Source organism: Manis javanica, chromosome 6, assembly GCF_040802235.1.
Source record: "Manis javanica isolate MJ-LG chromosome 6, MJ_LKY, whole genome shotgun sequence".
Lineage (NCBI taxonomy): Eukaryota > Metazoa > Chordata > Mammalia > Pholidota > Manidae > Manis > Manis javanica.
The window spans coordinates 43395550-43418771 of record NC_133161.1 but is presented as its reverse complement, the minus strand read 5'-3'; the positions used below and the strand labels follow the sequence as shown (position 1 = coordinate 43418771).

General features: G+C 36.3%; 1 protein-coding gene across 4 annotated transcripts in view; it reads left to right on the top strand.

Annotated features, from left to right (window-relative positions):
- The window catches only part of AVL9 (AVL9 cell migration associated), a 73795-nt gene that overhangs the window by 11591 nt on the left and 38982 nt on the right, over window positions 1-23222 (top strand). For all 4 annotated transcript variants that reach the window (XR_012132211.1, XM_073238631.1, XM_073238632.1 and 1 more), the window contains exons 2-7: window positions 13294-13414; window positions 15167-15252; window positions 17691-17762; window positions 20200-20289; window positions 21006-21072; window positions 22166-22206. Coding sequence is in view for 3 of the 4 variants with exons in the window: in XM_073238631.1 (XP_073094732.1) it covers window positions 13294-13414; window positions 15167-15252; window positions 17691-17762; window positions 20200-20289; window positions 21006-21072; window positions 22166-22206 (477 nt within the window). In the remaining variant the exon portion in view is untranslated. The remainder of the gene's footprint in view (window positions 1-13293; window positions 13415-15166; window positions 15253-17690; window positions 17763-20199; window positions 20290-21005; window positions 21073-22165; window positions 22207-23222) is intronic.

The following is a 23222-nucleotide window of genomic DNA, read 5'->3' as shown; positions in this document are numbered from 1 at the left end:
ACTGACTTTAGAGATAAGGTCACATGGCTAATCAAGTAGCAGTCTGGGACTGAAACTCAGTGTTTATCCAGTTTCAAAGGTCCATGCATTTAAACACTTGGTCTTCATATTTTAAGTGTTTTCTTAAATTGATATAACATCAATAATTAAGTACACAAAACTTAATGGCATAGCTTGATTAGTTTAGATATATATATATATATGTATCTCCTTATAACCACTATCCAGATCAAGATAGAGAATAATTCCAGTACTTTAGAAGATCCCCGCATGTGCCCCCTCAGTCATTACCCACCTGAAGGTAACCACTGTTCTGACCTATGTCACCATACATTGGTGTTGCTCTTTTGTATCTTACTTGTTTTACTTGGTGTTATGTCTGAGATTGATCCATGTTGTTTATGTCAGTAGGAATAGTAAAATAGCTCCTTAATTCTAGAAGAAAACAGAACTGGAAGCCTTTATTCACTTTAATATATGAAAGCATATGGTTTAAACTTGTTTCCATATTATTTTTTTAGACACTCAAGACATCAAACATTCTCACTAGTTTTCCCCCCTTCACCTATTTCATTCATACCTCCAGTCCCCTTTCCTGTGGCAACTACCGATCTGTTTTCTGTGAGTGTGAGTCTTATTTCTGTCTTGTTTGTTCATCTGTTTTGTTTTTTTAGATTGTACATATAAGTGAAATCATGTGATATTTGTCTTTCTCTGACTTATTTTACTTAGCATAATAGGTCCTCAGGTCCATCCATGTTGTTGCAAATAGCAAGATTTTGTTCTTTTTCATGGCTGAGTAATACTCCATTGTGTATATGTATCACATCTTTTTATCCATTTATCTATCAATGGACATTTAGGTTGCTTCCTTATTTGAGCTATTGTAAATAATGCTGTGGTAAACATAGGGGTGTCTTTATCTTTTTGAATTGGTGATTTTGTTTTCTTTGGGTATCCCAAAAATGGAATTGCTGGGTCATACAGTATTTCTATCTTTAGTTTTTTGAGAAACTTCCATACTGCCTTCCATAGTGACTGCACCATTTTGCAGTCTCACCAGCAGTGTATCAGAGTTCCCTTTTCTCCATATACTTGCCAACACTTGTTCCTTTTCTTTTTAATACTAGCCATTCTGGCTGGTGTGAAGTGATACCTCACTGTGGTTTTGACTTACATTTCCCTGATGATTAGTGATGTTGAGTATCTTCTCATGTGCCTGTTGGCCATCTGTATGTTGTCTTTGAAAAAAAGTCTATTCAGGTCCTCTGCCCACTTTTAAGTCAGATTATTTGGGTTTTTTTAGTGTTGAGTTGTATGAGTTCTTTATGTATATTGGATATTAGACTCTTATTGGATATATCATTTGCAAATGTATTCTCCCATACAATAGGTTGCCTTTTTGTTTTGTTGGTGGTTTCCTTTACTGTGCGGAAGCTTTTAGTTTGGTGTAGTCCACTTGTTTATATTTGCTTTTGTTTACCTTGGGGAGACATATCCAGAAAAAAAATTGCTAATGCTGGTGTTCAAGAGTTTACTCCCTATGTTTTCTTCCAGGAGTTTTATGATTTTGAGTCTTATATTTAGGTCTTTAATCTATTTTGAGTTTATTTTTGTGTATGGTATAAGACAGTGATCCAGTTTCATTCTTTTGCATGTAGCTGACTGGTTTTCTACTACAGTTAATTGAAGAGATTGTCCTTTTCCAATTGTATATTCTTGCCTCCTTTGTCATATATTAATTGACCATTTATGCATGGGTTTATTTTGGGGCTCTCTATTCTGTTAAATTGGTTTATGTGTTCTTCTGTAGGACCATACTGTTTTGATTACTGTAGCTTTGTAGTATAGTGTGAAATCAGGGCACATGATACCTCCAGCTTTGTTCTTTTTCAAGATTGCTTTGGCTTTTTGTGGGTTTATTGTGGTTCCCTACATGTTTTAGGATTATTTGCTCTAGTTCTGTGAAAAAAATGCCATTGGTATTTTGACAGGGATTGCATTGAATCTATAGATTGCTTTGGGCAGTATGACCATTTTAACAATATTAATTCTTCCTATCCTTGAGCATGGAATAGCTTTCCATTTTTGTCTTCTTAATTTCTTTCATCAGTATTTTACAGTTTTCAGAGACTAGGTCTTTCACCTCCTTGGTTAAATTTATTCTTAAGTATTGTAGATTTATTCTTAGGTATTCTTTTTGATGCAGTCATGAATGGGATTTTTTTTTAAGTTTCTCTTTTTCTTTTTCATTATTTGTAAGTCCACTTAATTCTAAAAATAAAATGTGGACTTCAGTGGTAAGTCTCTGTAGTACCACTGCAGTTTTACAGTGTGCACTTTATTTTTCTGGGCATATAGTGCACTCATAAAACTATGAAACAGTTTGTCATGCTAAGGTAGAGTAATGTTAAACACAAGCTGTTTCAGAAATAAACAGCTGACAAGTATTGGCATTTGTTGCCAACTTTTTAAGAGAGTAGAGGAAAAGTGCCAGTTCTTTTGTAGTATTGATTCTTCAAGAGATTTGGGAGAGAAAACATACAACCACTGTTTTCTTTAAAGAGAAAAATATCATGACAGAGCCTTAACTTTGGAAGCTAAAGTTTTTGACTGAATATGAAAACAAATACCCCATGATTCTGATTGAAGGGAGAAAAATCCCTGAGGTGCCTGGAAAGGGAGGGAGAGGCAGAGCAGCTGGCTCAGAATTTCCAGGAAGCACTGTCCTCTCAGTAAGACCCTTGTGTCAGTATCTGTGGGGACCTTGGATGTGTTTAATATGTGTGGTTTGGGGCATTGTGGCTTCTATTATTTGTATGCTTCTCTAAATGTGGAATGGATGTTGCATTGATAAAAGTGAACAAAGGATACTTTTCAAGTTCTCAAAGTTCACAGCAGGATACTATGTTATTGTGTTTTTGTAGTTTTTCTTTGTCATTTTCTCAATCTTTTGTTTCCAAGGACAAGTAAATGGAATCTGACTAGAGAACACCAGTTTGGCTTGTGAGTTATGAAAAGGGGTGGTAATTTTTACTATTCTTGAAGGACATGTATATTGCCACTTCTTACATGGTTCATTTAACTTTTAGAAAAATGGCCTTTTTATTCCTTGTGATTAGAACATCTTTATTCAGCTTTTACATTTTTGAAATCTGCTACTGTCTTTTCCTTGCAGTCTTTTGTAATCATGTGAGTAGGTAAATTATTACGACTGGTTGGGATCAAAATAGATTCAGCCACATGAATATTGGTTGACATAAGAGAAGTATTTGAAATTTGCATGAATTAATAACATTATCTTTGGGGAGGCATTTGATACATCTGTCACACGTGGTATGTGTGACAGATACCATCTTTGATCCCTAAATTTAATTTAGATTTGGGGCTTGAACTTCCTCTGTTTAATAGCATCCCTACTGGATGATAATCTTTCTAAATGTTTCTTAATCTCTGGGGATTTATTTTGATTTTTGTCAATGATTGTTTATATATACTTAGGGCTGCCTTGTACTGCTGTGTAGACTACAGCACAGCTGCATGGAGAGTCCTTCATGTAAGCTGCAGTATTGTGGGATACCCCTGTAGTTGGACAGTGAGGCACCCTCTTAAGCCTACCTTTACTTTTGATGCTTAGCTTAATTGACCTTATTGTTTAAATTACTTTTGATTCAACTGAGTATTATTTAAGAGTTTGGTGTAGACTGTGTAGACTCTGCACAGCACACTGAAGGGAGAGTTTGGGGCAACTTCAAAGAGAATTCCTCTTAAGCCCCTGGGTGTTGGTCACTTGTTAAACTACATCTTCAGAAAAGTAGATTTCTGTATCTCCCTTTGCCTGCAAGAGGATAGAATGGAAATAGGATTTCCTTCAGAAGTTAGGGACTGCTTGAGGTTATCTTTTACTTTTTTTTTTTTTAATTCTAAAAGCAATACATATAAATTTTTTAAAAATACTAATTTACTTAAAAAGACAATAATATCTTCAATTTACTGTCAAATGGGTTCAGAAAAAGTGTGTGTATATACAAATACAACACAGATAAAGCACATGTGGCCAAAGAATTAGCAGTTTATCAATATAGATTATAACTTTCAACTTTTCTGTAAGCTTGAAATTTTAAAAAAAGAATTTAAAAAAATCTTAGGAATATTCCTTTATCTTCAATCCCCAATCATATTTACCTCACCAGAGGTAAAATCTCTTTTAGCAGTCTAGCTTCTGTATTTTTTTTTATTAAGATATCATTGATATACATTCTTATGAAGGTTTCACATAGCTTGGTTATTTTGAAGCATGATTTTTTTTAAATCCATCTATAGAGATATATAATTTTTTGCATAAATAGAATCACAGTATACGTAGGATTATACTATATTTACTGACATTCTGCTTGCTTTTTTTTTCCCTCTCACTTTTTTATTTATGTATCATTAATATACAATCACATGAGCAACACTATGGTTACTAGATTCCTCCCATTATCAAGTCCCCACCACAGACCCCACTACAGTCCCTGTCCATCAGCATAGTACGATGATGTAGAGTCACTACTTGTCTTCTCTGTGCTATACTGCCATCCCCATACCACCCCCCACATTATGTGTGCTAATCATAATACCCCTTGATCCCCTTATCCCTCCATTCCCACCAACACTCCCCAGGCCCTTTCCCTTTGGTAACTGTTAGTCCATTCTTGGGTTCTGTGAGTCTACTGCTGTTCCCTCAGCTTTTGCTTTGTTGTTATACCCCACAGATGAGTGAAATCATTTGGTACTTGTCTTTCTCTGCCTGGCTTATTTCACTGAGCATAATACCCTCTAGCTCCATCCTGTTGTTGCAAATGGTAGGATTTGTTTTCTTCTTATGGCTGAATAATATTCCATTGTGTATATGTACCATATCTTCTTTATCCATTCATCTACTGATGGACACTTAGATTGCTTCCATTGCTATAGTAAATAGTGGTGAAACAAACAGGGGTGCATATGTCTTTTTGAATCTCGGATCTTGCACTCTTATGGTAAATTCCTAGGAGTAGAATTCCATGTCAAATGGCATTTGTATTTTTAGTTTATTGAGGAACCTCCATATTGCTTTCCACAGTGGTTGAACTACCTTACATTCCCACCAGCAGTGTAGGAGGGTTTCCCTTTCTCTGCATCCTCGCTATTATTTGTTGTTCTTAGTCTTTTTGATGCTGGCCATCCTTACTGGTGTGAAGTGATATCTCATTGTGGTTTTAATTTGCATTTCTCCGATGATTAGCAATGTGAAGAATCTTTGCATGTGCCTGTTGGCCATCTGAATTTCTTCTTCACAGAAGTGTCCAGATCCTATGCCCATTTTTTAATTGGATTATTTGCTTTTTGAGGCATGTGAGCTCCTTATATATATTTTGGACGTCAGCCCCTTATCAGATATGTCACCCATGAATATATTCTACCATGCTGGAGGATGCCTTTTTGTGCCACTGCTGGTGTCCTTTGCTGTACAGAAGCTATTTAGTTTGATATAGTCCCACTTGTTCATTTTTGCCCTTCTTTCCCTTGACCAGGGAGATATGTTCATGAAAAAGTTGCTTCAAGAGTTTTCCTGTTTTCTTCTAAGAGTTTTATGGTTTCATTACTTGAGGTTTTTTATCCATTTTGAGTTTCCTTTTGTGTATGGAGTTCAACAGTAATTCAGTTTCATTCTCTTACATATAGCTGTCCAGTTTTGCCAACACCAGCTGTTGAAGAGGCTGTCATTTCCCCATTGTATATCCATGGCTCCTTTATCATATACTAATTGACCATAAATGCTTGGGTTAATATCTGGACTCTCTATTCTGTTCCACTGGTCTTTGGGTCTGTTCTTGTGCCAGTGCCAAATTGTCTTGATTACTGTGGCTTTGTAGTAGAGCTTGAAGTTGGGGAGCGTAATCCCCACTGTTTTATTCTTCCTTCTCAGGATTGTTTTGGCTATTTGGGGTCTTTTGTGGTTCCATATGAATTTTAGAATAATTTGCTCCAATTTGTTGAAGAATGCTGTCAGTATTTTGATAGGGATTGCATTGAATCTGTAGATTGCTTTAGGCAGGATGGCCATTTTGACAATATTAATTCTTCCTACCCAAGAGCATGGGATGAATTTCCATTTATTAGTGTCCTCTTTAATTTCTCTCAAGAGTGTCTTGTTGTTTTCAGGGTATGGGTCTTTCACTTTCTTGGTTAGGTTTATTCCTAGGTATTTTATTCTTTTTTATGCAATTGTGAGTGGAATTGTTTTCCTGATTTCTCTTTCTGCTAGTTCATCATTAGTGTATAGGAATGCAACAGATTTCTGTGTTTTAATTTTGTATCCTGCTACTTTGCTGAATTCAGATACTAGTTCTAGTAGTCTTGGAGTGGATTCTTTAGGGATGTACAATATCATGTCATGTACAATATCATTTGGAATGGATTCTTTAGGGTTTTTTATGTACAATATCAGTGACAGTTTGACTTCCTCCTTAACAATCTGGATGCCTTTTATTTCTTCATGTTGTCTGCTTGCTGTGGCTAGGACCTCCAGAACTATGTTGAATAAAAGCGAGGAGAGTGGGCATCCTTCTCTTGTTCTCGATCTCAGAGGAAAAGCTTTCAACTTCTCACTGTTAAAATATGATGTTGGCTGTGGGTTTGTCATATATGGCCTTTATTATGTTGAGGTACTTGCCTTCTGTACCCATTTTGTAGAGAGTTTCTATCATGAATGGGTGTTGAATTTTGTCAAATGCTTTTTCAGCATCTATGGAGATGATCATGTGATTTTGGTCTTTCTTTTTATTGATACAGTGGATGACGTTGACAGATTTTCAAAAAATGTACCATCCTTGCATCCCTGGGATGAATCCCACTTGATCATGATGTATGATCCTCTTGATGTATTTTTGAATTCGGTTTGCTAATATTTTGTTGAGTATTTTTGCATCTATGTTCATCAGGGATATTGGTCTGTAGTTTTCTTTTTTGTGGTGTCTACCTGTTTTTGGTATTAGAGTGATGCTGGCTTCATAGAATGAGTTTGGAAGTATTCCCTCCTCTTCTATTTTTTGGAAAACTTTAAGGAGAATGGATATTATGTCTTCTCTAAATGTTTGATAAAATTCAGCGGTTAAGCCTTCTGGACCGGAGGTTTTGTTCTTAGGTAGTTTTTGATTACTGATTCAATTTTATTGCAGGTAATTGGTCTGTTCAGATTTTCTGTTTCTCCCTGGGTCAGTCATGGAAGGTTGTATTTTTCTAAAGTCCATTTCTTCTGGGTTATCTAGTTTGTTAGCATATAATTTTTCATAGTATTCTCTAATAATTCTTTGTTTTTCTGAGGTGTCCATAGTGATTTTTACTTTCCAATTTCTGATTCTGTTTATGTGTGTAGATTCTCTTTTTCTCTTGATAAGTCTGGCTAGGTGCTTATCTATTTTGTTTATTTTGTCAAAGAACCAGCTCTTGGTTTCATTAATTTTTTTTTGTTTTATTCTTCTCAAGTTTATTTATTCTCTGATCTTTATTATGTCTCTCCTTCTACTGACCTTGGGCCTCATTTGTTCTTCTTTTTCCAGTTTCAGTAATTGTGAATTTAGACTATTCATTTGGGGTATTTCTTCCTTCTTAAATAGGCCTGGACTGCTGTATACTTTCCTCTTAGAACTGTCTTCACTGCATTCCACAGAAGTTGGGGTGTTGCCCTGTTGTTTTCATTTGTCTCCATATATTGCTTGATCTCTGTTTTAATTTGGTTACTGATCCATTGATATTAGGAGCATGTTGTTAAGCCTCCATGTGTTTGTGAGCCTTTTTGTTTTCTTTGTACAGTTTATTTCTAGTTTCATACCTTTGTGATCTGAGAAGCTGGTTGGTAAAATTTCAGTCTTTTTTATTTGCTGAGGCTCTTTTTGTGGCCTAGTATGTGGTCTATTCTAGAAAATGTTCCATGTGCACTTGAGAAGAATGTGTATCCTGATGCTTTTCAGTGGAGTGTTCTGTAGATGTCTGTTAGGTCCATGTGTTGTTCAGTGCCTCTGTGTCCTTGTTTATTTTCTGTCTGGTTGATCTGTCCTTTGGAGTGAGTGGTGTGTTGACGTCTCCTAAAATGAATGCGTTGCATTCTGTCTCCCCCTTTAATTCTGTTAGTATTTGTTTCACATATGTAGGTGCTCCTGTATTTGGTGCATAGATATTTATAATGGTTATATCCTCTTGTTAGACTGACCCCTTTACCATTATGTAATGTCCTTCTTTGTCTCTTTTTACTTTCTTTGTTTTGAAGTCTATTTTTTCTGATACAAGTACTCCAACAACTGCTTTTTTCTCCCTACAGTTTGCATGAAACACCTTTTTCCATCCCTTCACTTAGTCTGTGTATGTCTTTGAGTTTGAGGTGAGTCTCTCATAGGCAGCGTATAGATGGGTTTTGCTTTTTTATCCATTCTATAACTCTGTGTCTTTTGATTGGTACATTCAGTGCATTTATATTTAGGGTCATTGTCAATAGATATGTACTTACTGCCATTACAGGCCTTGGATTCGTGGTTACCAAAGGTTCAAGGGCAGCTTCTTTACTATCTTGCAGTCTACCTGAACTCACTCATTAACACTATTATAAACACAGTCTGAGGATTCTTTTTTCTCCCCCTTCTTTTTCTTCCTCCTCCACTCTTTATATGTTAGGTGTCATATTTTGTACTCTTTGTGTATCCCTTGACTGACTTTGTGGGTAGTTCATTTAATTTTGCATTTGGTTATAAGTTGGTCTGCTTCCTTTGCTGTGGTTTTATTTTCTGTGGTGACAGCTATTTAGCCTTAGGCACACTTCCATCCAGAGCAGTGCCTGTAAAATACACTGTAGAGATGGTTTATGGGAGGTAAATTCCCTCAACTTTTTCTTATCTGGGAATTGTTTAATCCCTCATTCAAATTTAAATGATAATCTTGCTGGGTAGAGTATTCTTGGTTCAAGGCCCTTCTGTTTCATTGCATTGAATATATCATGCCATTCTCTTCTGGCCTGTAGGGTTTCTGCTGAGAGGTCTGATGATAGTCTGATGGGTTTTCCTTTGCAGGTGATCTTTTTTCTCTCTGGCTGTTTTTAATACTCTGTCCTTGTCTTTGATCTTTGCCATTTTAATTATTATATGTCTTGGTGTTGTCATTCTTGGGTCCCTTTTGTTGGGAGATCTGTGTATCTCCATGACCTGAGAGACTATTTCATTCCCCAGATTGGTGAAGTTTTCAGCAGTTATTCCTTCAAAGACACTTTCTGTCCTTTTTTTCTCTCTTCTTCTTCTGGTTCCCTTATAATATGAATATTGTTCTGTTTGGATTGGTCACACAGTTCTCTTAATATTCTTTCATTCCTAGAGATCCTTTTTTCTCTCTCTACCTCAGCTTCTCTGTATTCCTGTTCTCAGATTTCTATTCCATTAACAGTCTCCTCTACCTCATCTAATCTGCCTTTAAATCCCTCCATTGTTTGTTTCATTTCTGTTGTCTCCTCCCTGAATTTGTCCCTTAGCTCTTGAATATTTTTCTGTAGCTCCATCAGCATGTTTGTGACTTTTATTTTGAATTCTTTTTCAAGAAGATTGGTGATTTCAGTCTCACTGAGCCCTCTTTCTGGTGTTTGAGGGATTTTGGATTGAACAAGGTTCTTCAGCCTTTTCATAGTCCTGGAGCGATGGGAGTGGTAGCTGGTGAGTGGTGTAGGTGTCATCTGGAAGGACAAAGTCCCTTCCTGCCTTCCGGTCACCGTGCCTGTCTCCGTTGTCTGTGCTGATTAACCATGGGCGGGACAGCTCTCGGGATGGCCTAGGGCGCTGGTGGCTTCACAGGCGAGTGGCACAGGTTGTGCCACAAGAAAAAAGCCCCTTCGTGGCTCCCAATCTCAGTACCCATTTCCACTGTCTGCCTGTCAATTACAAGCAGGGAGCAGCTTGTGGGTCTGGGCTGGTACGCTGTGCGCAGAAGCCTCTGCCTTAAGCTATGTAGTTGTTGCAGGCGGGGCTGCTCTCCAGACTGCCTGTAGCAATGGCATGGACAGCCTGTTTGTGCGCAGGTGCTAGTGTGGAGGAAAGACTGGCAAGCTGCTTATTGTTGTGAGGGACCTCAGGGCTGCGTTGCCAACCAGGGGGCAAGGGGATACAGTGCTTGAAGCTCCTGAAAGTTCCCAGACTGCTGGGCTGAGTGAGCCAAGACGATATTGTCCACCTGTTCCTTCTCCTAAACCATTGCTCCTTTAAGACTTTTAAAGCACCTGCTTTTCTTTTGTCCCAGCGCAGCCGGTTGTGGGAACCTGTTCAGTCTTAGTCTCAGACTAGTTTTCAGCCCCTCCGATCTCCAAAGCATCATGCAATGTAGGTCTGTGCTCCCAGAGCAGATTTCTATGGCTGGGTATTTAGCAGTTCTATTCATCCACTCCCTCCACTCTCTGATTCTTTTCCTCCCACCAGTGAGCTGGGGTGGAGAGAGAGCTCGGGTTCCCCTGGGTCACAGCTTTTTACTTTACCCTTTTCTGTGAGATGTTGACTTCTCCCAGATGTAGACTGGCTGGTGTACTGTTACTTATGGTCACTATTTTAGGAATAGTTGTATTTGCTGTATTTTCAAAATATATGAGGATTTGGGAGGAGATGTCCATCACACTACTCACAGCACCATCTTTCCCATCTCATTCTGCTTGCTTTTTAACAGTATGTATTAGTTTTCTATTGCTGCTGTAATGAATTACCACAAACTTAGTGACTTAAAACAACAAAAATTTTAGAACTCTGGAGGTCAGAAATCTGAAATGGATTTCACTGGGCTAAAATCAAGGTGTTGGCAGGGCAACATATCTTTAGAATGCTTGGGGTAAATTATGTTCTCACCTTTTCTAACTTCTAAAGGTGCCTGAATTCCTTGGCTCATGGCCCCTTCCTCCATTTTCAGAGCATCTTGAAACACAACATCTCTTACTCTGACTCATACCTCTCTCATATAAAGATCCTTGTGATTGTACATTGGGCCCACTTGAATAATCCCCATCTCAAGATCCTTAAACATAATCTGCAAAGTTTCTTTTGCATTGTAAGGTAATATGTTGACAGATTCCAGGAATTAGGATGTGGACATCTTTGGAGGGCTCTTATTTTACCTACCACACAGCATACTGCATCTGTCTTGCTTTATCGGTATATATGAATCTAACATTCTTTTTAACAGTTGGGTAGGACTGATACAAAATTAACCACTCTTCTGATGAATATTTAGGTTTCCAGTTTTTATGCTACAGTAAGTAAGTCATGCTGCTCTGAACATTTTTGTACATGTTTGTGTGAGTATGTTAGTATATCCATGGAATAAATTCCTAAAACTGACATTGCTGAGTCAAAGGGTAAATTTATTACTGATTTGATAACACTGTCAGATTGCCATCCCAACTGTGGCACTAATTTACAACCCCACAGCCACACCTATTTCCCTATACTGTTGTCAACACAAAATATTAATAATCTTCATGTATTTTAATATATGAGTAAAAGTTTAATTTCAAATGGCATTTCCATTGTTAAAAATAAGGTTGAGCATTATTGTACTACTTTCTTTTAGTATTATCTAGATTAAACTTTTTGGATCCTAAAGAACAACATGTTTCATGAAGTACTCATGAGAATTTGGGTCCATGATGTTTATGTTTACTTGAAAGCATGTTTATTCCATACTAAATACTTTTTAAGTAACTATTTATACATGTAAGTTAGTAGTTTTCTAAAAGAAATCATTGTGTAATAATTATCAAGACTTTTTAGGATGTTAAGTATTGGACTTGGGTGTTGACTACAAAAAACACAATACTTCCTTGTTCCTGTTTTGTTTTGAGGGTTTTTTTATGTTAAAGCAAAAATTCTGAATTGGGAGTTTTTAAACTATAGCTACCAGCTTCATAGTGTCAGCTTTGAATTTATAAGTGTTTTTATTACATCTTTGTCATGTCCTGCATTTCCCCACACTTTAAGGAATAGTCAGAATATAAAACCTGTGTGAAATATAAGTAAAGAAGATACAGAGAAGTGTGAAATGTAATTTGAGATTATTTATGCCCAGCCTTCAGTTAATTGATCTGAGAGAAAAGGAGTATTCTATAATCCAAACCTTTAAAAAATCCTTTCAAACTAAAAGCATTTATTGGTTCTGAAGGAGGGTCAAGGAAATGTACTGCATGGCCATAGTGTTAGTATCAGGGGTGGTAGGGAATCTTTTTACTGTGTAGTCCTTTGGTATCTTTAAATGTTTTTAAAATGGAATCAGACTGTCTATTAAAAGTAATCACTGTTAAAGCCCTTTTATAATAATTGGCTCTTATGTGACTGAAGTGGCAACTTGATTCCATTGAGGTGTAGGAAGATGAACCATCTTTATTAAAGATGGAATCTAAAAGTGATTGTTATTCCTATGTTGTTCCAACTTTAGTGTATATGTTACTAATGCAATACAGATTTCTGCTTAAATATACTTTGAAAGGCAATGAAGCCTACTTCACCTAGAACTAACACTTAGTCAATATGATAACCAGGTCCTGTGCATTTAATTCTTACTTCCTCTCCAAAAGTCTCATTGAAATAACAGAAACAAATAGAAGCACAGAGAAAATACTAATAAGTTTGTAGAATGCTAGAAACTGGGGGTACATCCTAAAAAGTTTATTATTCTATAAAACACAGTGTTTGAAAGACTTCATTGAACTGCCATTGATCAGTACTCAATCTTGGGGGAAAAATAAAACCTGAAATGTGGGTTAATGCCCATTTAGCCCCTGATCAACTCCCCCATCAAAACCTTGAGCTCAAAGCTACAAGTACTGTGAGCAAGGGAGCCAGTGGTGGGAAACAAACTTAGATCCTGGCTCAACATCTCAGGCTCCCTTCTTGGATCTCCTCTTCTCAGTTCAGTAGGATGTGGATTTTCCTCAGGGCTCCATGGCTTCAGTTACCATGTATTTGATGACAACTCCCAATTGAAAATCTCCTATCCAGTCACCACCACCACTACACCGTAGCCTGTTCTGCACATCAAAATTGAACAACCTTTAAGTCAGAAAGGGGAAAAGGCTTACAAATCTTTACCCCTTTGACTCCTTTTTCCTCTTCTAGGCCATAGGTTTGCTGATGATGTCAAACGGCATCAACAAGTGTGGCTTATCCTTACTTAAGAACTTAAAACCATTTTTGCCTGTCAGGATAAAATACTCCCTTTGATCAAAAACCTTTGGGCTAATATCCTTTACCATTTTAGGTTGAATTCTCTTACCCGCCCCTGATTCCAGGAGACAGACATGACAGTCACACTTTACCTGAAGAATGGAAGTATTTGCCCTTCCTTGCCTTACCGGATGGCGCACACAACTACCAGGAAGGTATGTAAAACGGTGAAGCAATTAGTAGGTGCTATGTTTTTTTAAATTTGCCAGTAAGTACTGTGGTAAATGAAAGGCCTTTGGCCTATTGTGACTACTCATAAAATTTTTCTGTGCTTGCTTGGAGATGAGTAGTCATGCACTAGAGGATCTCCAGGAGGAGTGTTAATTAGGCTTGTATTGATAATGGCTGGTCAACTTTGGCTACTTTTTTGCCAGGAGCATTGGCCAAGGTGATTAGCTGGAAGAGGACATCTGCTACTGGCAGCATGTCCTCAATTTATACTTCAGACTCCTCTCAGAGCCATGCTAAAGGGCTTACCTGCTCGAGCTGCAGATTGGAGCACCAGCTGCCAATTTAGTAGGTTATTACTCCAGTGTCTACCTGGAAACAGCTGGTATTGCTTCTCCACCCCCTGGAGCCACTGCTACCACAGTGCTCTGCCTAAAAGTTGCCTTGCATGTGTGAACATCCTCCAAAGCAGTGCTGTGAAGTTAGTACTGAGTCACCTACCACCCTACAAAAGAGTGCTTTGACTAGCTTGATGAAGGACTATATTTTATTATGGCATTAGAGGCTCTACCAAAACACCAGGTTAAACTTGGTTTGATTACCTATATTCCTAATATTTAAAAATTCTTATAGGAAATGAAGCAGATGTTACTCTGCAGTTTAACAGATATTTTCAATACAGCATTTTTAATCTCACAAATCTTTTTTCCTAACCTTTTTATTATGAAAGTTTTGAAACATATAGAAGAGTTGAAAAAATAGTGTAGCAAATATTCCACCGATTTTCTTTCTATTTGTGTGTGTGTACAGTTTTACCTGTACTATTTGAAAGTCAGACACTTTACCTCTAAATACTTTAGCATGCATCTGCTAAGAGTAAGATCATTTGCCAGGATAACTTCCAATACCATTAGCACAGCTAAGAGATTTAACAGTAATTCCATAATACCATTTATTAGCCAATTCTATGTTCAAATTTCCCCAATTGTCCCAAGAATTTCTTGAATCAATTCAAGATTCATGTGTTGCTTTGGTTTATATGATTCTTTCTTTTTTTTAAATTTATTTTTATTAAGGTATCATTGATAAACAATCTTATGAAGGTTGCACAAGAAAAAACAATAATCGTTACTACATTCACCCTTATTATTAATTCCCCCACCATACCCCATTGCAGTCACTGTCCATCAGGTTTCATAAGAAAAAACAATAATTGTTAGTATATTAACCCTTATTATTAATTCCTCCACCATATGCCATTACAGTCACTGCCACAGAGTCCCTACTTGTCTTCTCTCTGCTACACTGTCTTCACCGTGACCCCACACATACCATGTGCACTAATCATGATACCCTTCAATCTCCTTCTTCCTCCCTTCCCACTCACCCTCCCCCACCCTTCCCCTTTGGTAACCGCTAGTCCCTTCTTAGAGTCTATGATGATTCTCTTTCTTTTAATCTGGAACAATCGTGTATGGATAAAGTATTTTCTTTAGTAGTCAAAGTCTCAATTTGACCTGTTTCAATTCAGCCTCTTGGGCTTTTTGCGATGAGCATACACTGTGTAAGGCAATGAGAATTATAAGAAACCAGTGGTTGTGATGAAATAAGTATGGCATGGGTTCCTTGTTATGTCATCATTTTTGTTTTAATGACTGCATTATAATAACCTCAAATTTCATTATTTATTAATAAGGGCAACTCACTTTGGTATTTACACTTTTCTGTGTATCTCTTAGATACTGTGTTTTTTCACTTGCCACCCAGAAACGGAAATGGAGCCACAGTATATGGAATCTCTTGCTATCGACAAATTGAAGCCAAGGTATAATCGTTACAATGAGCAACCAAAAAACCCCAATTATAAGTGTTCACTGCCTAAAATGTAAAATTTAGGGAAATAACTAGTCTTTATTATTCATGTGGTGCTTGTGATACTATTTAAAAATTTTACAGTTTATAGCTATTCTCATTAGGAGAATTCACATGAATGCTTTTTAAGTTGACATTGGTAACCATAATTATATTTGTGTCATATATTTTATACATTGCTTTTAGACAGTGGTACCTAAATTATCCGTTTGTCTTCAAAATACTGCGTTTAAATTTCTTGGTGTCCTTGAATTGTATTTATAATGTTTGGTATGTGACTTAGGAAAATGGAGTAGTAATGTATGTTTTGTTCTTTTCTTTTTTTTTTTTAGAAGCATTTTAGTATTTAGTAGTTGAAAGGACTTGCAGTAGCTTTGAACTACTCACAAGTTATCTTAATAATCTACAACTAAGATTGTTGATAATTCTAAACTACCTGCCAGCTTAATGCCTGACTTAACTATAATGTCTCTATTTAATAAATTCAAATAAACCAAGATGGGTAGCTCAGCTGCCCCTTTCATGTTTTTTGTTTGGTAAGCAGCACTCTTTTTCTGTGGTGACAATACTCCTTATGAGTAAAAAGCTCTTTCCTCTCATGAGATCATTAAGACTTGGGAGTAGTAGGTACTGAGTGTTTCTCGACCCTTGGCTGCACCCTGGAATCACCTGGGGAGCTTTAGCTAGGGATGACTTGGCCCTAATCCCAGAGATTCTGATTTAATATTCTGGGCATTGGGAGTTTTAGAAGCTCCCAAATGATTCTAATATGTAGCTAAGACTGTGAACCACTGCTCTAAAACAATAGTTTTTGACCAAAATTAGCTGCACACTCTTTCTTTTCTTTTGTTTTCTTTTTTTAAAACATGCCCGGCCTTCTACCATAGAGTAGAGCTTAGGTGATGAAGTTTTAAAAGCTTCTCCAGATGAATAACTTAGTAAATCTTTAAAAATTTTATTTTAATTTTTTATAATGAACATTTCAAACATGCAGACAAATTAAAAAATTGGACAATGAATACCTCTATACCCACTGTCTAGATTTAACAATGTTGACATTTGACCACATTTGCTGTGGGGTGTGTGCGTGTATGTGTGTATATGTCTGTCCTTGTACCATCTGAAAGTAAACTGCAGGTGTGAATTCCACCTACTGTGAAATAACCCTCCATGTGCAGGGCCTGGATCATAGGACACACCCTGTAAATGTTTGTGGAATGAATAACTATTTAAAGATAAAGAAACCTGAGAATAGGAGTTAGGCTGGTAACTCTGTGCATTTGATTCTTCGTATACTGTTGCCCTTACATATTTTCATATGAGATGTATTGATCTGCTGCCCTTTCTTTGTGATCTGTTCCTTTTACTACCTCTTATCCCATATAGGTTATGAAAGCACTAGTAAAATTATTTCTCCAAAGCTGCTGTTGTTCACAACAGTTGTCATGTTCTCCATAGCCTTTAAATTTCATACTGCCTGTCTCCCTCACCCCTGAGTCTGACCCACTCCAAGTATATTGGGGTTGCCCATTCCTCCAAGTTTTTCAGCCTCATGTGAGAACCAGACAGATAAGCCAGATATCAGAGAGACCAAAAGTTTAGGAGAAAGACTGTAATTCCCTCTGAACAAAAGTGGAACAGATGGATGAATCCAGTCAAGGTAGGTAGAAAACAGATTGAAGAAAGGCTCTACTCTTATTTGGCTAATCATAAGTCACGAAGACACTGAGAGCCCTTGGTCCTCAGGACAGATACAAGATGTCAGACCATAGATAGAAGATCGAAGTGTTTCTTACTTCCTTCACAGTTTTACTAGAGGTTGATCAAATCAAGGCTTGTTTTCTACTAGCAGAGAATGGTAGAAATCACATGGTCATCCTCAGAAACACCAAGGCATGAGTAATGGCTCAGGTGTGGGCTACAATACAAGTCTGCCAGGATAGACTCCAAGCAGCACAGAGCAACCAGCTTAACAAAACTGCTGCCAGTTCTTAAATTTCTGGACAAACAGGCATTTTTGTCATCTCTTAAAACTATCTCCTTCTCATCAGAAACAGTGGTTTCTGAAAGGGACCCATTTTAAATTCAGAACCATGGCAGTTGATGTGCATTATGGGTGTGACAACTTACCACGAAAAGGTTTCTCCATCAGACTTAAGTTCTTGAGACTAGAGATTGTCTGTCACTGTTACATTCCCAGTGCGTGCCAGATTCTCACACACAGCGTCCTCGCTGACACTTGTTCATTCAATAAATGGTTCTTGAGATTCTCAATAAGTACTTTTTGAATTTAATTAATTAAATGCAAGAGATTTTTTTCTAATTGCTCTTTTTCTACTGCTAAGTAATGATTTTGAAGTATTTCTAACAGTGACTATTTGTTTATAATAGGCATTGAAAGTACGGCAAGCAGATGTCACCAGAGAGACTGTTCAGAAAAGTGTCTGTGTTCTAAGCAAGCTGGTAAGAGACCAAATAACTTTGTAACGTGCTTTTTTAAACACTCATGGCAGATTTGTGTTTGAGGATAAGGCATTATTAGAATAAGGAGAGATTTATGAAAACAGTGATATATTAAATTAGGGCTCATTACTTATATTCTTGCATCTCCTCTTTCTTTTTGCCTTTCAGCAGTTTTACTCTCATTTGCGCCTCTACCAAGGACTAGATAAGTGGAAGGAGATCTCATAGATAGGTTTTTGGAAAGGCGGTTGACACTTGACCAAAACAAGGCAGCTGATATATTTCACTTACCCATTTTTGTTTTGTTCTCAAGACTTATGATAAATAATATTTTAGTATTAAAATTCAAAATATAGTTACTCAGACTGTACTAATGATATAGAAGTGCATGACTCTTTTTGCAATGAAAAATGATAGCCTTAACTTGCTCTTTGAAAACTTAGAAAGTTTAAGGAAAGGAAATTTTGTAATTAATTGTATTATAACAGTACTCTAAAATTGATTCTTCTGTGTTCAAGTTGATCAGATTGAGTATATAATCATTTCAACTTCTTATTTTTAAAAAGAAAATATTGAACTTTTTTCATAGTTTTGTTCATTAAATCATTTGTGATGTTGTATGTTTATTACTAATGAAATAATAACACCTTTATCAGTAATACCAAATGACTAATTCTCCATGTCAGTATAGTCCCCCAAAATTCCTTTGTGTGGAAAAACCCAGATCTCTGTCATTTTATCTTAGATCTATATGATTACTGCATACAAAGGTTTCTGCAGTTAACCTAAACTGAAATTGGGAATATTTCATTAGCCTGGTCACCTTACGTATGTAGGTTTTGTTAATCATGTTTTCTGCAGTTGCCCAATTTCTTATGTCCATAGACAATTTAAGTGTAGTTTGCTTACTTTAGGTTGTTTTGCAAAATAAGATTTATTTTCGCTCTTAAAAAATAAACAAAATCCTGAATAATGTTAATTTAATACTGTGGACCTTAATAATAAGATTTTGAGGGTCAAGGTATTTCTTTCAAGATAGTAATTTTAAATAGAAGGCAGGACGAGTCTTCTAGGAAAGGAATGGTTATTAAAGACCCCAGTATCTGAAAATTGGCAGGTATTGCTAATCTGATTCCTGCACACAGTTTCTAGAATGGCAACCTAAAAAATATACATCAGTGAATAAGTGTTTTTGCACTGGGCCAGATGACCAGAACATAGGAGTACCAGATATTAAACCAAACATAACATGTTGAAAGGCTTCCTGAGTAATTTCATTATTCAGAGCACAATTATAATACCATAAGTGCCATTCATCCAGTGCCTATATGTCAGGAATGCTATACCAGACACTTTTTAGATATAATTATCATTCTAATCCCCATAAAAGAACAGTGAGATCTAAGTATTTACCCTTCTCATTTTAGAAATAAAGATATACATCTCAGAGGAGAAATTATCTCTCATAGACATGTAACTACTAAGTGATAAAACTGGGTAAAAATCCAGTTTTCTGTCTCTAAACAGGAATGGGGTTGGGGAGAGGTAGCTCACACAAAAAGGTTTGGGGGTTCATAGTGCATTGTAGTCTGTCTATATATATATATAAATACAACAATTTTATACTCAGATGGTAATAATGATATGTTAACAAGGATATTAGGAGAAAAAACTCTTCAGGTATAGCTAGTTTTTTACTAATTGTTTTATTTAATCAGAGCATATATACAGCATTGATCTCTATCCAAAAAAGAACATTAAAATCAGAAAGCATCTTAAAAATAAAAGGATAGAAATGGTAGAAGAGGCTTTAATTAGGAGAAATAAGAATTAAGGAATTATTTTGTTCAGGTTACAAAAGAATATTATGATAGAGGACAAAAGTTGTTCTGTGCCTCCATAGAGGACAAAAAAGGGAAATGAACTCAGATTTAATCATGAATGTTCAACAAGACATAAGTACCAGTTGCTACAGGATGATTAGATGTTGGCAGAGCCAGCAGAACTAGAACGTTTTAAATGTTATGAGAATAATAGCTAAGACTTAAGTGCTTTTTATGTGCCAAATACTCTACCACATGCTTTTACCTGTGTCATTAATTCTGAAAACAACCCCATAAGATATACTGCCTTTTCCTATACCCATGTTCACATCAGCAAGCAGGTATGGAGAGGCTAGGTGCCCAGAGTGAGCAACTGAGTAATGGAACAGAACCAGGAAGTCTCAACCGCTGTGCTCAGAATGTGACAGGCACTTTTCAACTGTAGCCAGAGCTAGAATAGATGACTTACCAGCTTTCAGCTGGGAATAATAAAAATACTAAAATTGACAGTTACTAACTTTTTTTTTTCCTGTTCTCCTTAAGTTAAAAAGCTGCATGGTGTTTGTTTTTTACTACTATCATCATAATGGTAATTTCTCATTTTTTCCTTTAAGCCTCTTTATGGCTTACTTCAAGCAAAACTTCAGCTCATTACCCACGCATATTTTGAAGAGAAGGATTTTTCCCAAATTTCCATTCTTAAGGTAACTACATCCCTCTATATAAATGTGTTTGGCTGAAGACAGATTCATGATCAAGTAAAATTGTTAGTAATATTGTGAAGAATATAATTTATTACCTTAAGAAAGACATTCTTTGAAAATAACATTGAAGGGCCAGGGATCTGCCCAAAATATATAATTCATACTTATTAAATAGTTAGCCAAACTGTCTTTGATTAGGAAATAATGACTGCAAATGACTGTACTAATATAAATGCTTTTATTAATGGATTATAGCCCTTTTGTCTATGGCTTCTCTAAATTTGCTTATCTATTAATAGACTGCACAGTATGTTTGTATATCAGTCTTTTTCCTAGCTCCCATAGCAAAAAATAGAAACACCATATGACTATTTTACTGAAGATAGGTAACATGTTTTTCTCAAGGCTGCCATGAATGTGTAGAATGTGGATCTCTCCTGGATTCTATTGAGGGTATGATGGTTAGGTATTTAGCAAAAAAGTAGAAATTTATCCTAGGAATCCATACCACCATGTGAATGAATCAAGCTCTAAAATGTAGCAGAAAAAGAGAAAGGAGTACTGGAAACTAGCAAGGTTTCAGGAAGACCATGTTTCTAAATTTAGGACCAGGCAAAACAAACTGCCTCAATTAACCAGTTTTTTTCTGTTTATTATATTTCTGATTTAGTGTATAAAATGATAATAAAATGGTCTAAACTGAATCTTTTTTATAGGAGCTTTATGAACATATGAATAGTTCCTTGGGAGGAATTTCATTAGAAGGATCCCAAGTATATCTTGGTAAGTAACTTTTTACAAGTTAGAAGACAAGCCTTTATTTTTTTGTGGGCATACTAAGTTGCATGTAAAACTTCATAATCACAATTATCTCTCTGTGTAGTACTTCTTGAGCATTTGATGCTGTTGCTCCCTTAAATACCTTCTTAGCCACTGTTTATATTGAGAAGGGTTAACATAACGTACCTGTAATATTTGCAACTACGATTGTACTAGGCAAGTTTTTGCTTTTCAGAATAGTAATGAAAGTTTTTTCTATCCTACGATAAGGTTAACCAGGTTTATTCCCTGTCATAACAGAGAGGGAGAGCAAGAGAGTGATCTGCTCAGCTCTTTTCTAAGATTCTTCAAGTTGGGGGTTTTGTTCAATTTATACTATCCTGACCCAGAATATCCATTGGTGTCCAAGGTACTCAGTAGGCATCACTATCCTTTTCATGGTTTTTTTAAGTTATAATCACACAGTGACTTTTGTTCAGTCAGCCCTCCTTTAACATGAAGTAGCCATTCTGTGCTAATTCACTTTTACAATCCTGTGTGTGATGTAAGCTAGTTTCAGAGCTCCTCTTCTGAGAACATGTTTTTCTCTAAATTATTTGCTCTTGACCTGTGACAGATGATCTGAGAAGGCTATGATTCAGAAATAATAGCATATGGAGGTAGTGACCAAAACCATGTATTTAAGTGATTGCTAAACTTGTGTAATTTGTAAGATGTGTATAGAATGGGGAGATGTTAGAGCAGAACTGTCTATAGCAGTAGCTACTAGCCACATATGACTCTTTAAATTTAGTTTAGAATTATTAAGTCAATTTGTCAGTCACACTTTCCACATTTCAAGTGCCGAATTAGCTGCATGGGCTACTATAGGGAGTAATGCAGAATGTTTTATTGGGCAGAATTTTTTAATGCTTGACTATTAACAGTGATTTGATAAGTTCTAAGTTTATGTGTACATAATCACCTGTTACCTAAATACTTGAATATTTGCATATTGCTGCTTTCTTTTTTACTTTCCTTTTGGGTTAGGGGAAGGACTTCAACAAAAACAGTAGAATGTGGTCACAGATGAGCAGCTTTTTTCTTAACGTTATAGGTCTGTCTCCTCGAGATCTTGTGCTTCATTTTCGACACAAGGTATGATACCATATTTAATTTACCATGTATTAAAATGGGACACAGTTTTTATTGTGTTTTAACTAGGCAATATTTTTTTATAAATGATACACAAAAACTGGACATATTTAATGTATGCAATTTGATGAGTCTGCATACATTAGTGAAACCAACACCACAATCAAAATAATGAACATATCCATTACCTCCAAAAGTTTATTCCTGCTTCTTTGATTTTTTTTCTTTTTTGTAGTAAGAACACTACATGAGACTGTCTTCTTAAAAAATTTCTAAGTGTACAATACTGAAGTGCTAACTATATGCACATTGCTCTACAGCATATCTCTAGAATTTATTCATCTTGCATAACTGAAACTTAACAGCTGTCAAGCAACAACTTCCATTTCCCATTCCCCCCAGCTCCTGGCAACTTTCATCCTACTGTCTGTTTCTATGATTTGACTCTTTTAGCTACCTTATACAAGTGGAATCATAGTGTTTTCCTTCTGTGATGGCTTAATTCACTTATTTATGCTCATTCATGTTACATGTGGTGGGATTTCTCTTTATTAAGGCTGAATAATATTCCATTGTATATATATGTATATGTGTGTGTATATATGCATACACACCAGATTTTCTTCATCCATTCATCTGTTAATGAACATTTAGCTGTCTGCATTCCTTGGTTATTTTGACTAATGCTTCTGTGAACGTAAAGAGTGCAAATATTTCTTCAAGATCTTGATTTTAATTCTATTGGATATATAGCCAGAAGTAAGATTATTGGATAATATGGGACTTATACTTTAAACTTTTTGAGGAACCTCCGTACTGTTTTCCATTGTAGCTGCACTATTTTCATTCCAATTTAAGAATACAGCAGTATGAGGGCTCCAATTTCTCCATATCCTTGCCAGCAGTTGTTATCTTTTCTTTTCCTGGTAACAGCCATCCCAACAAGTGTAAGGTGATAACCTCATTGTGGTTTTGATATGCATTTCCCTCATGATGAGTGATGTTGAGAACCTTTACCT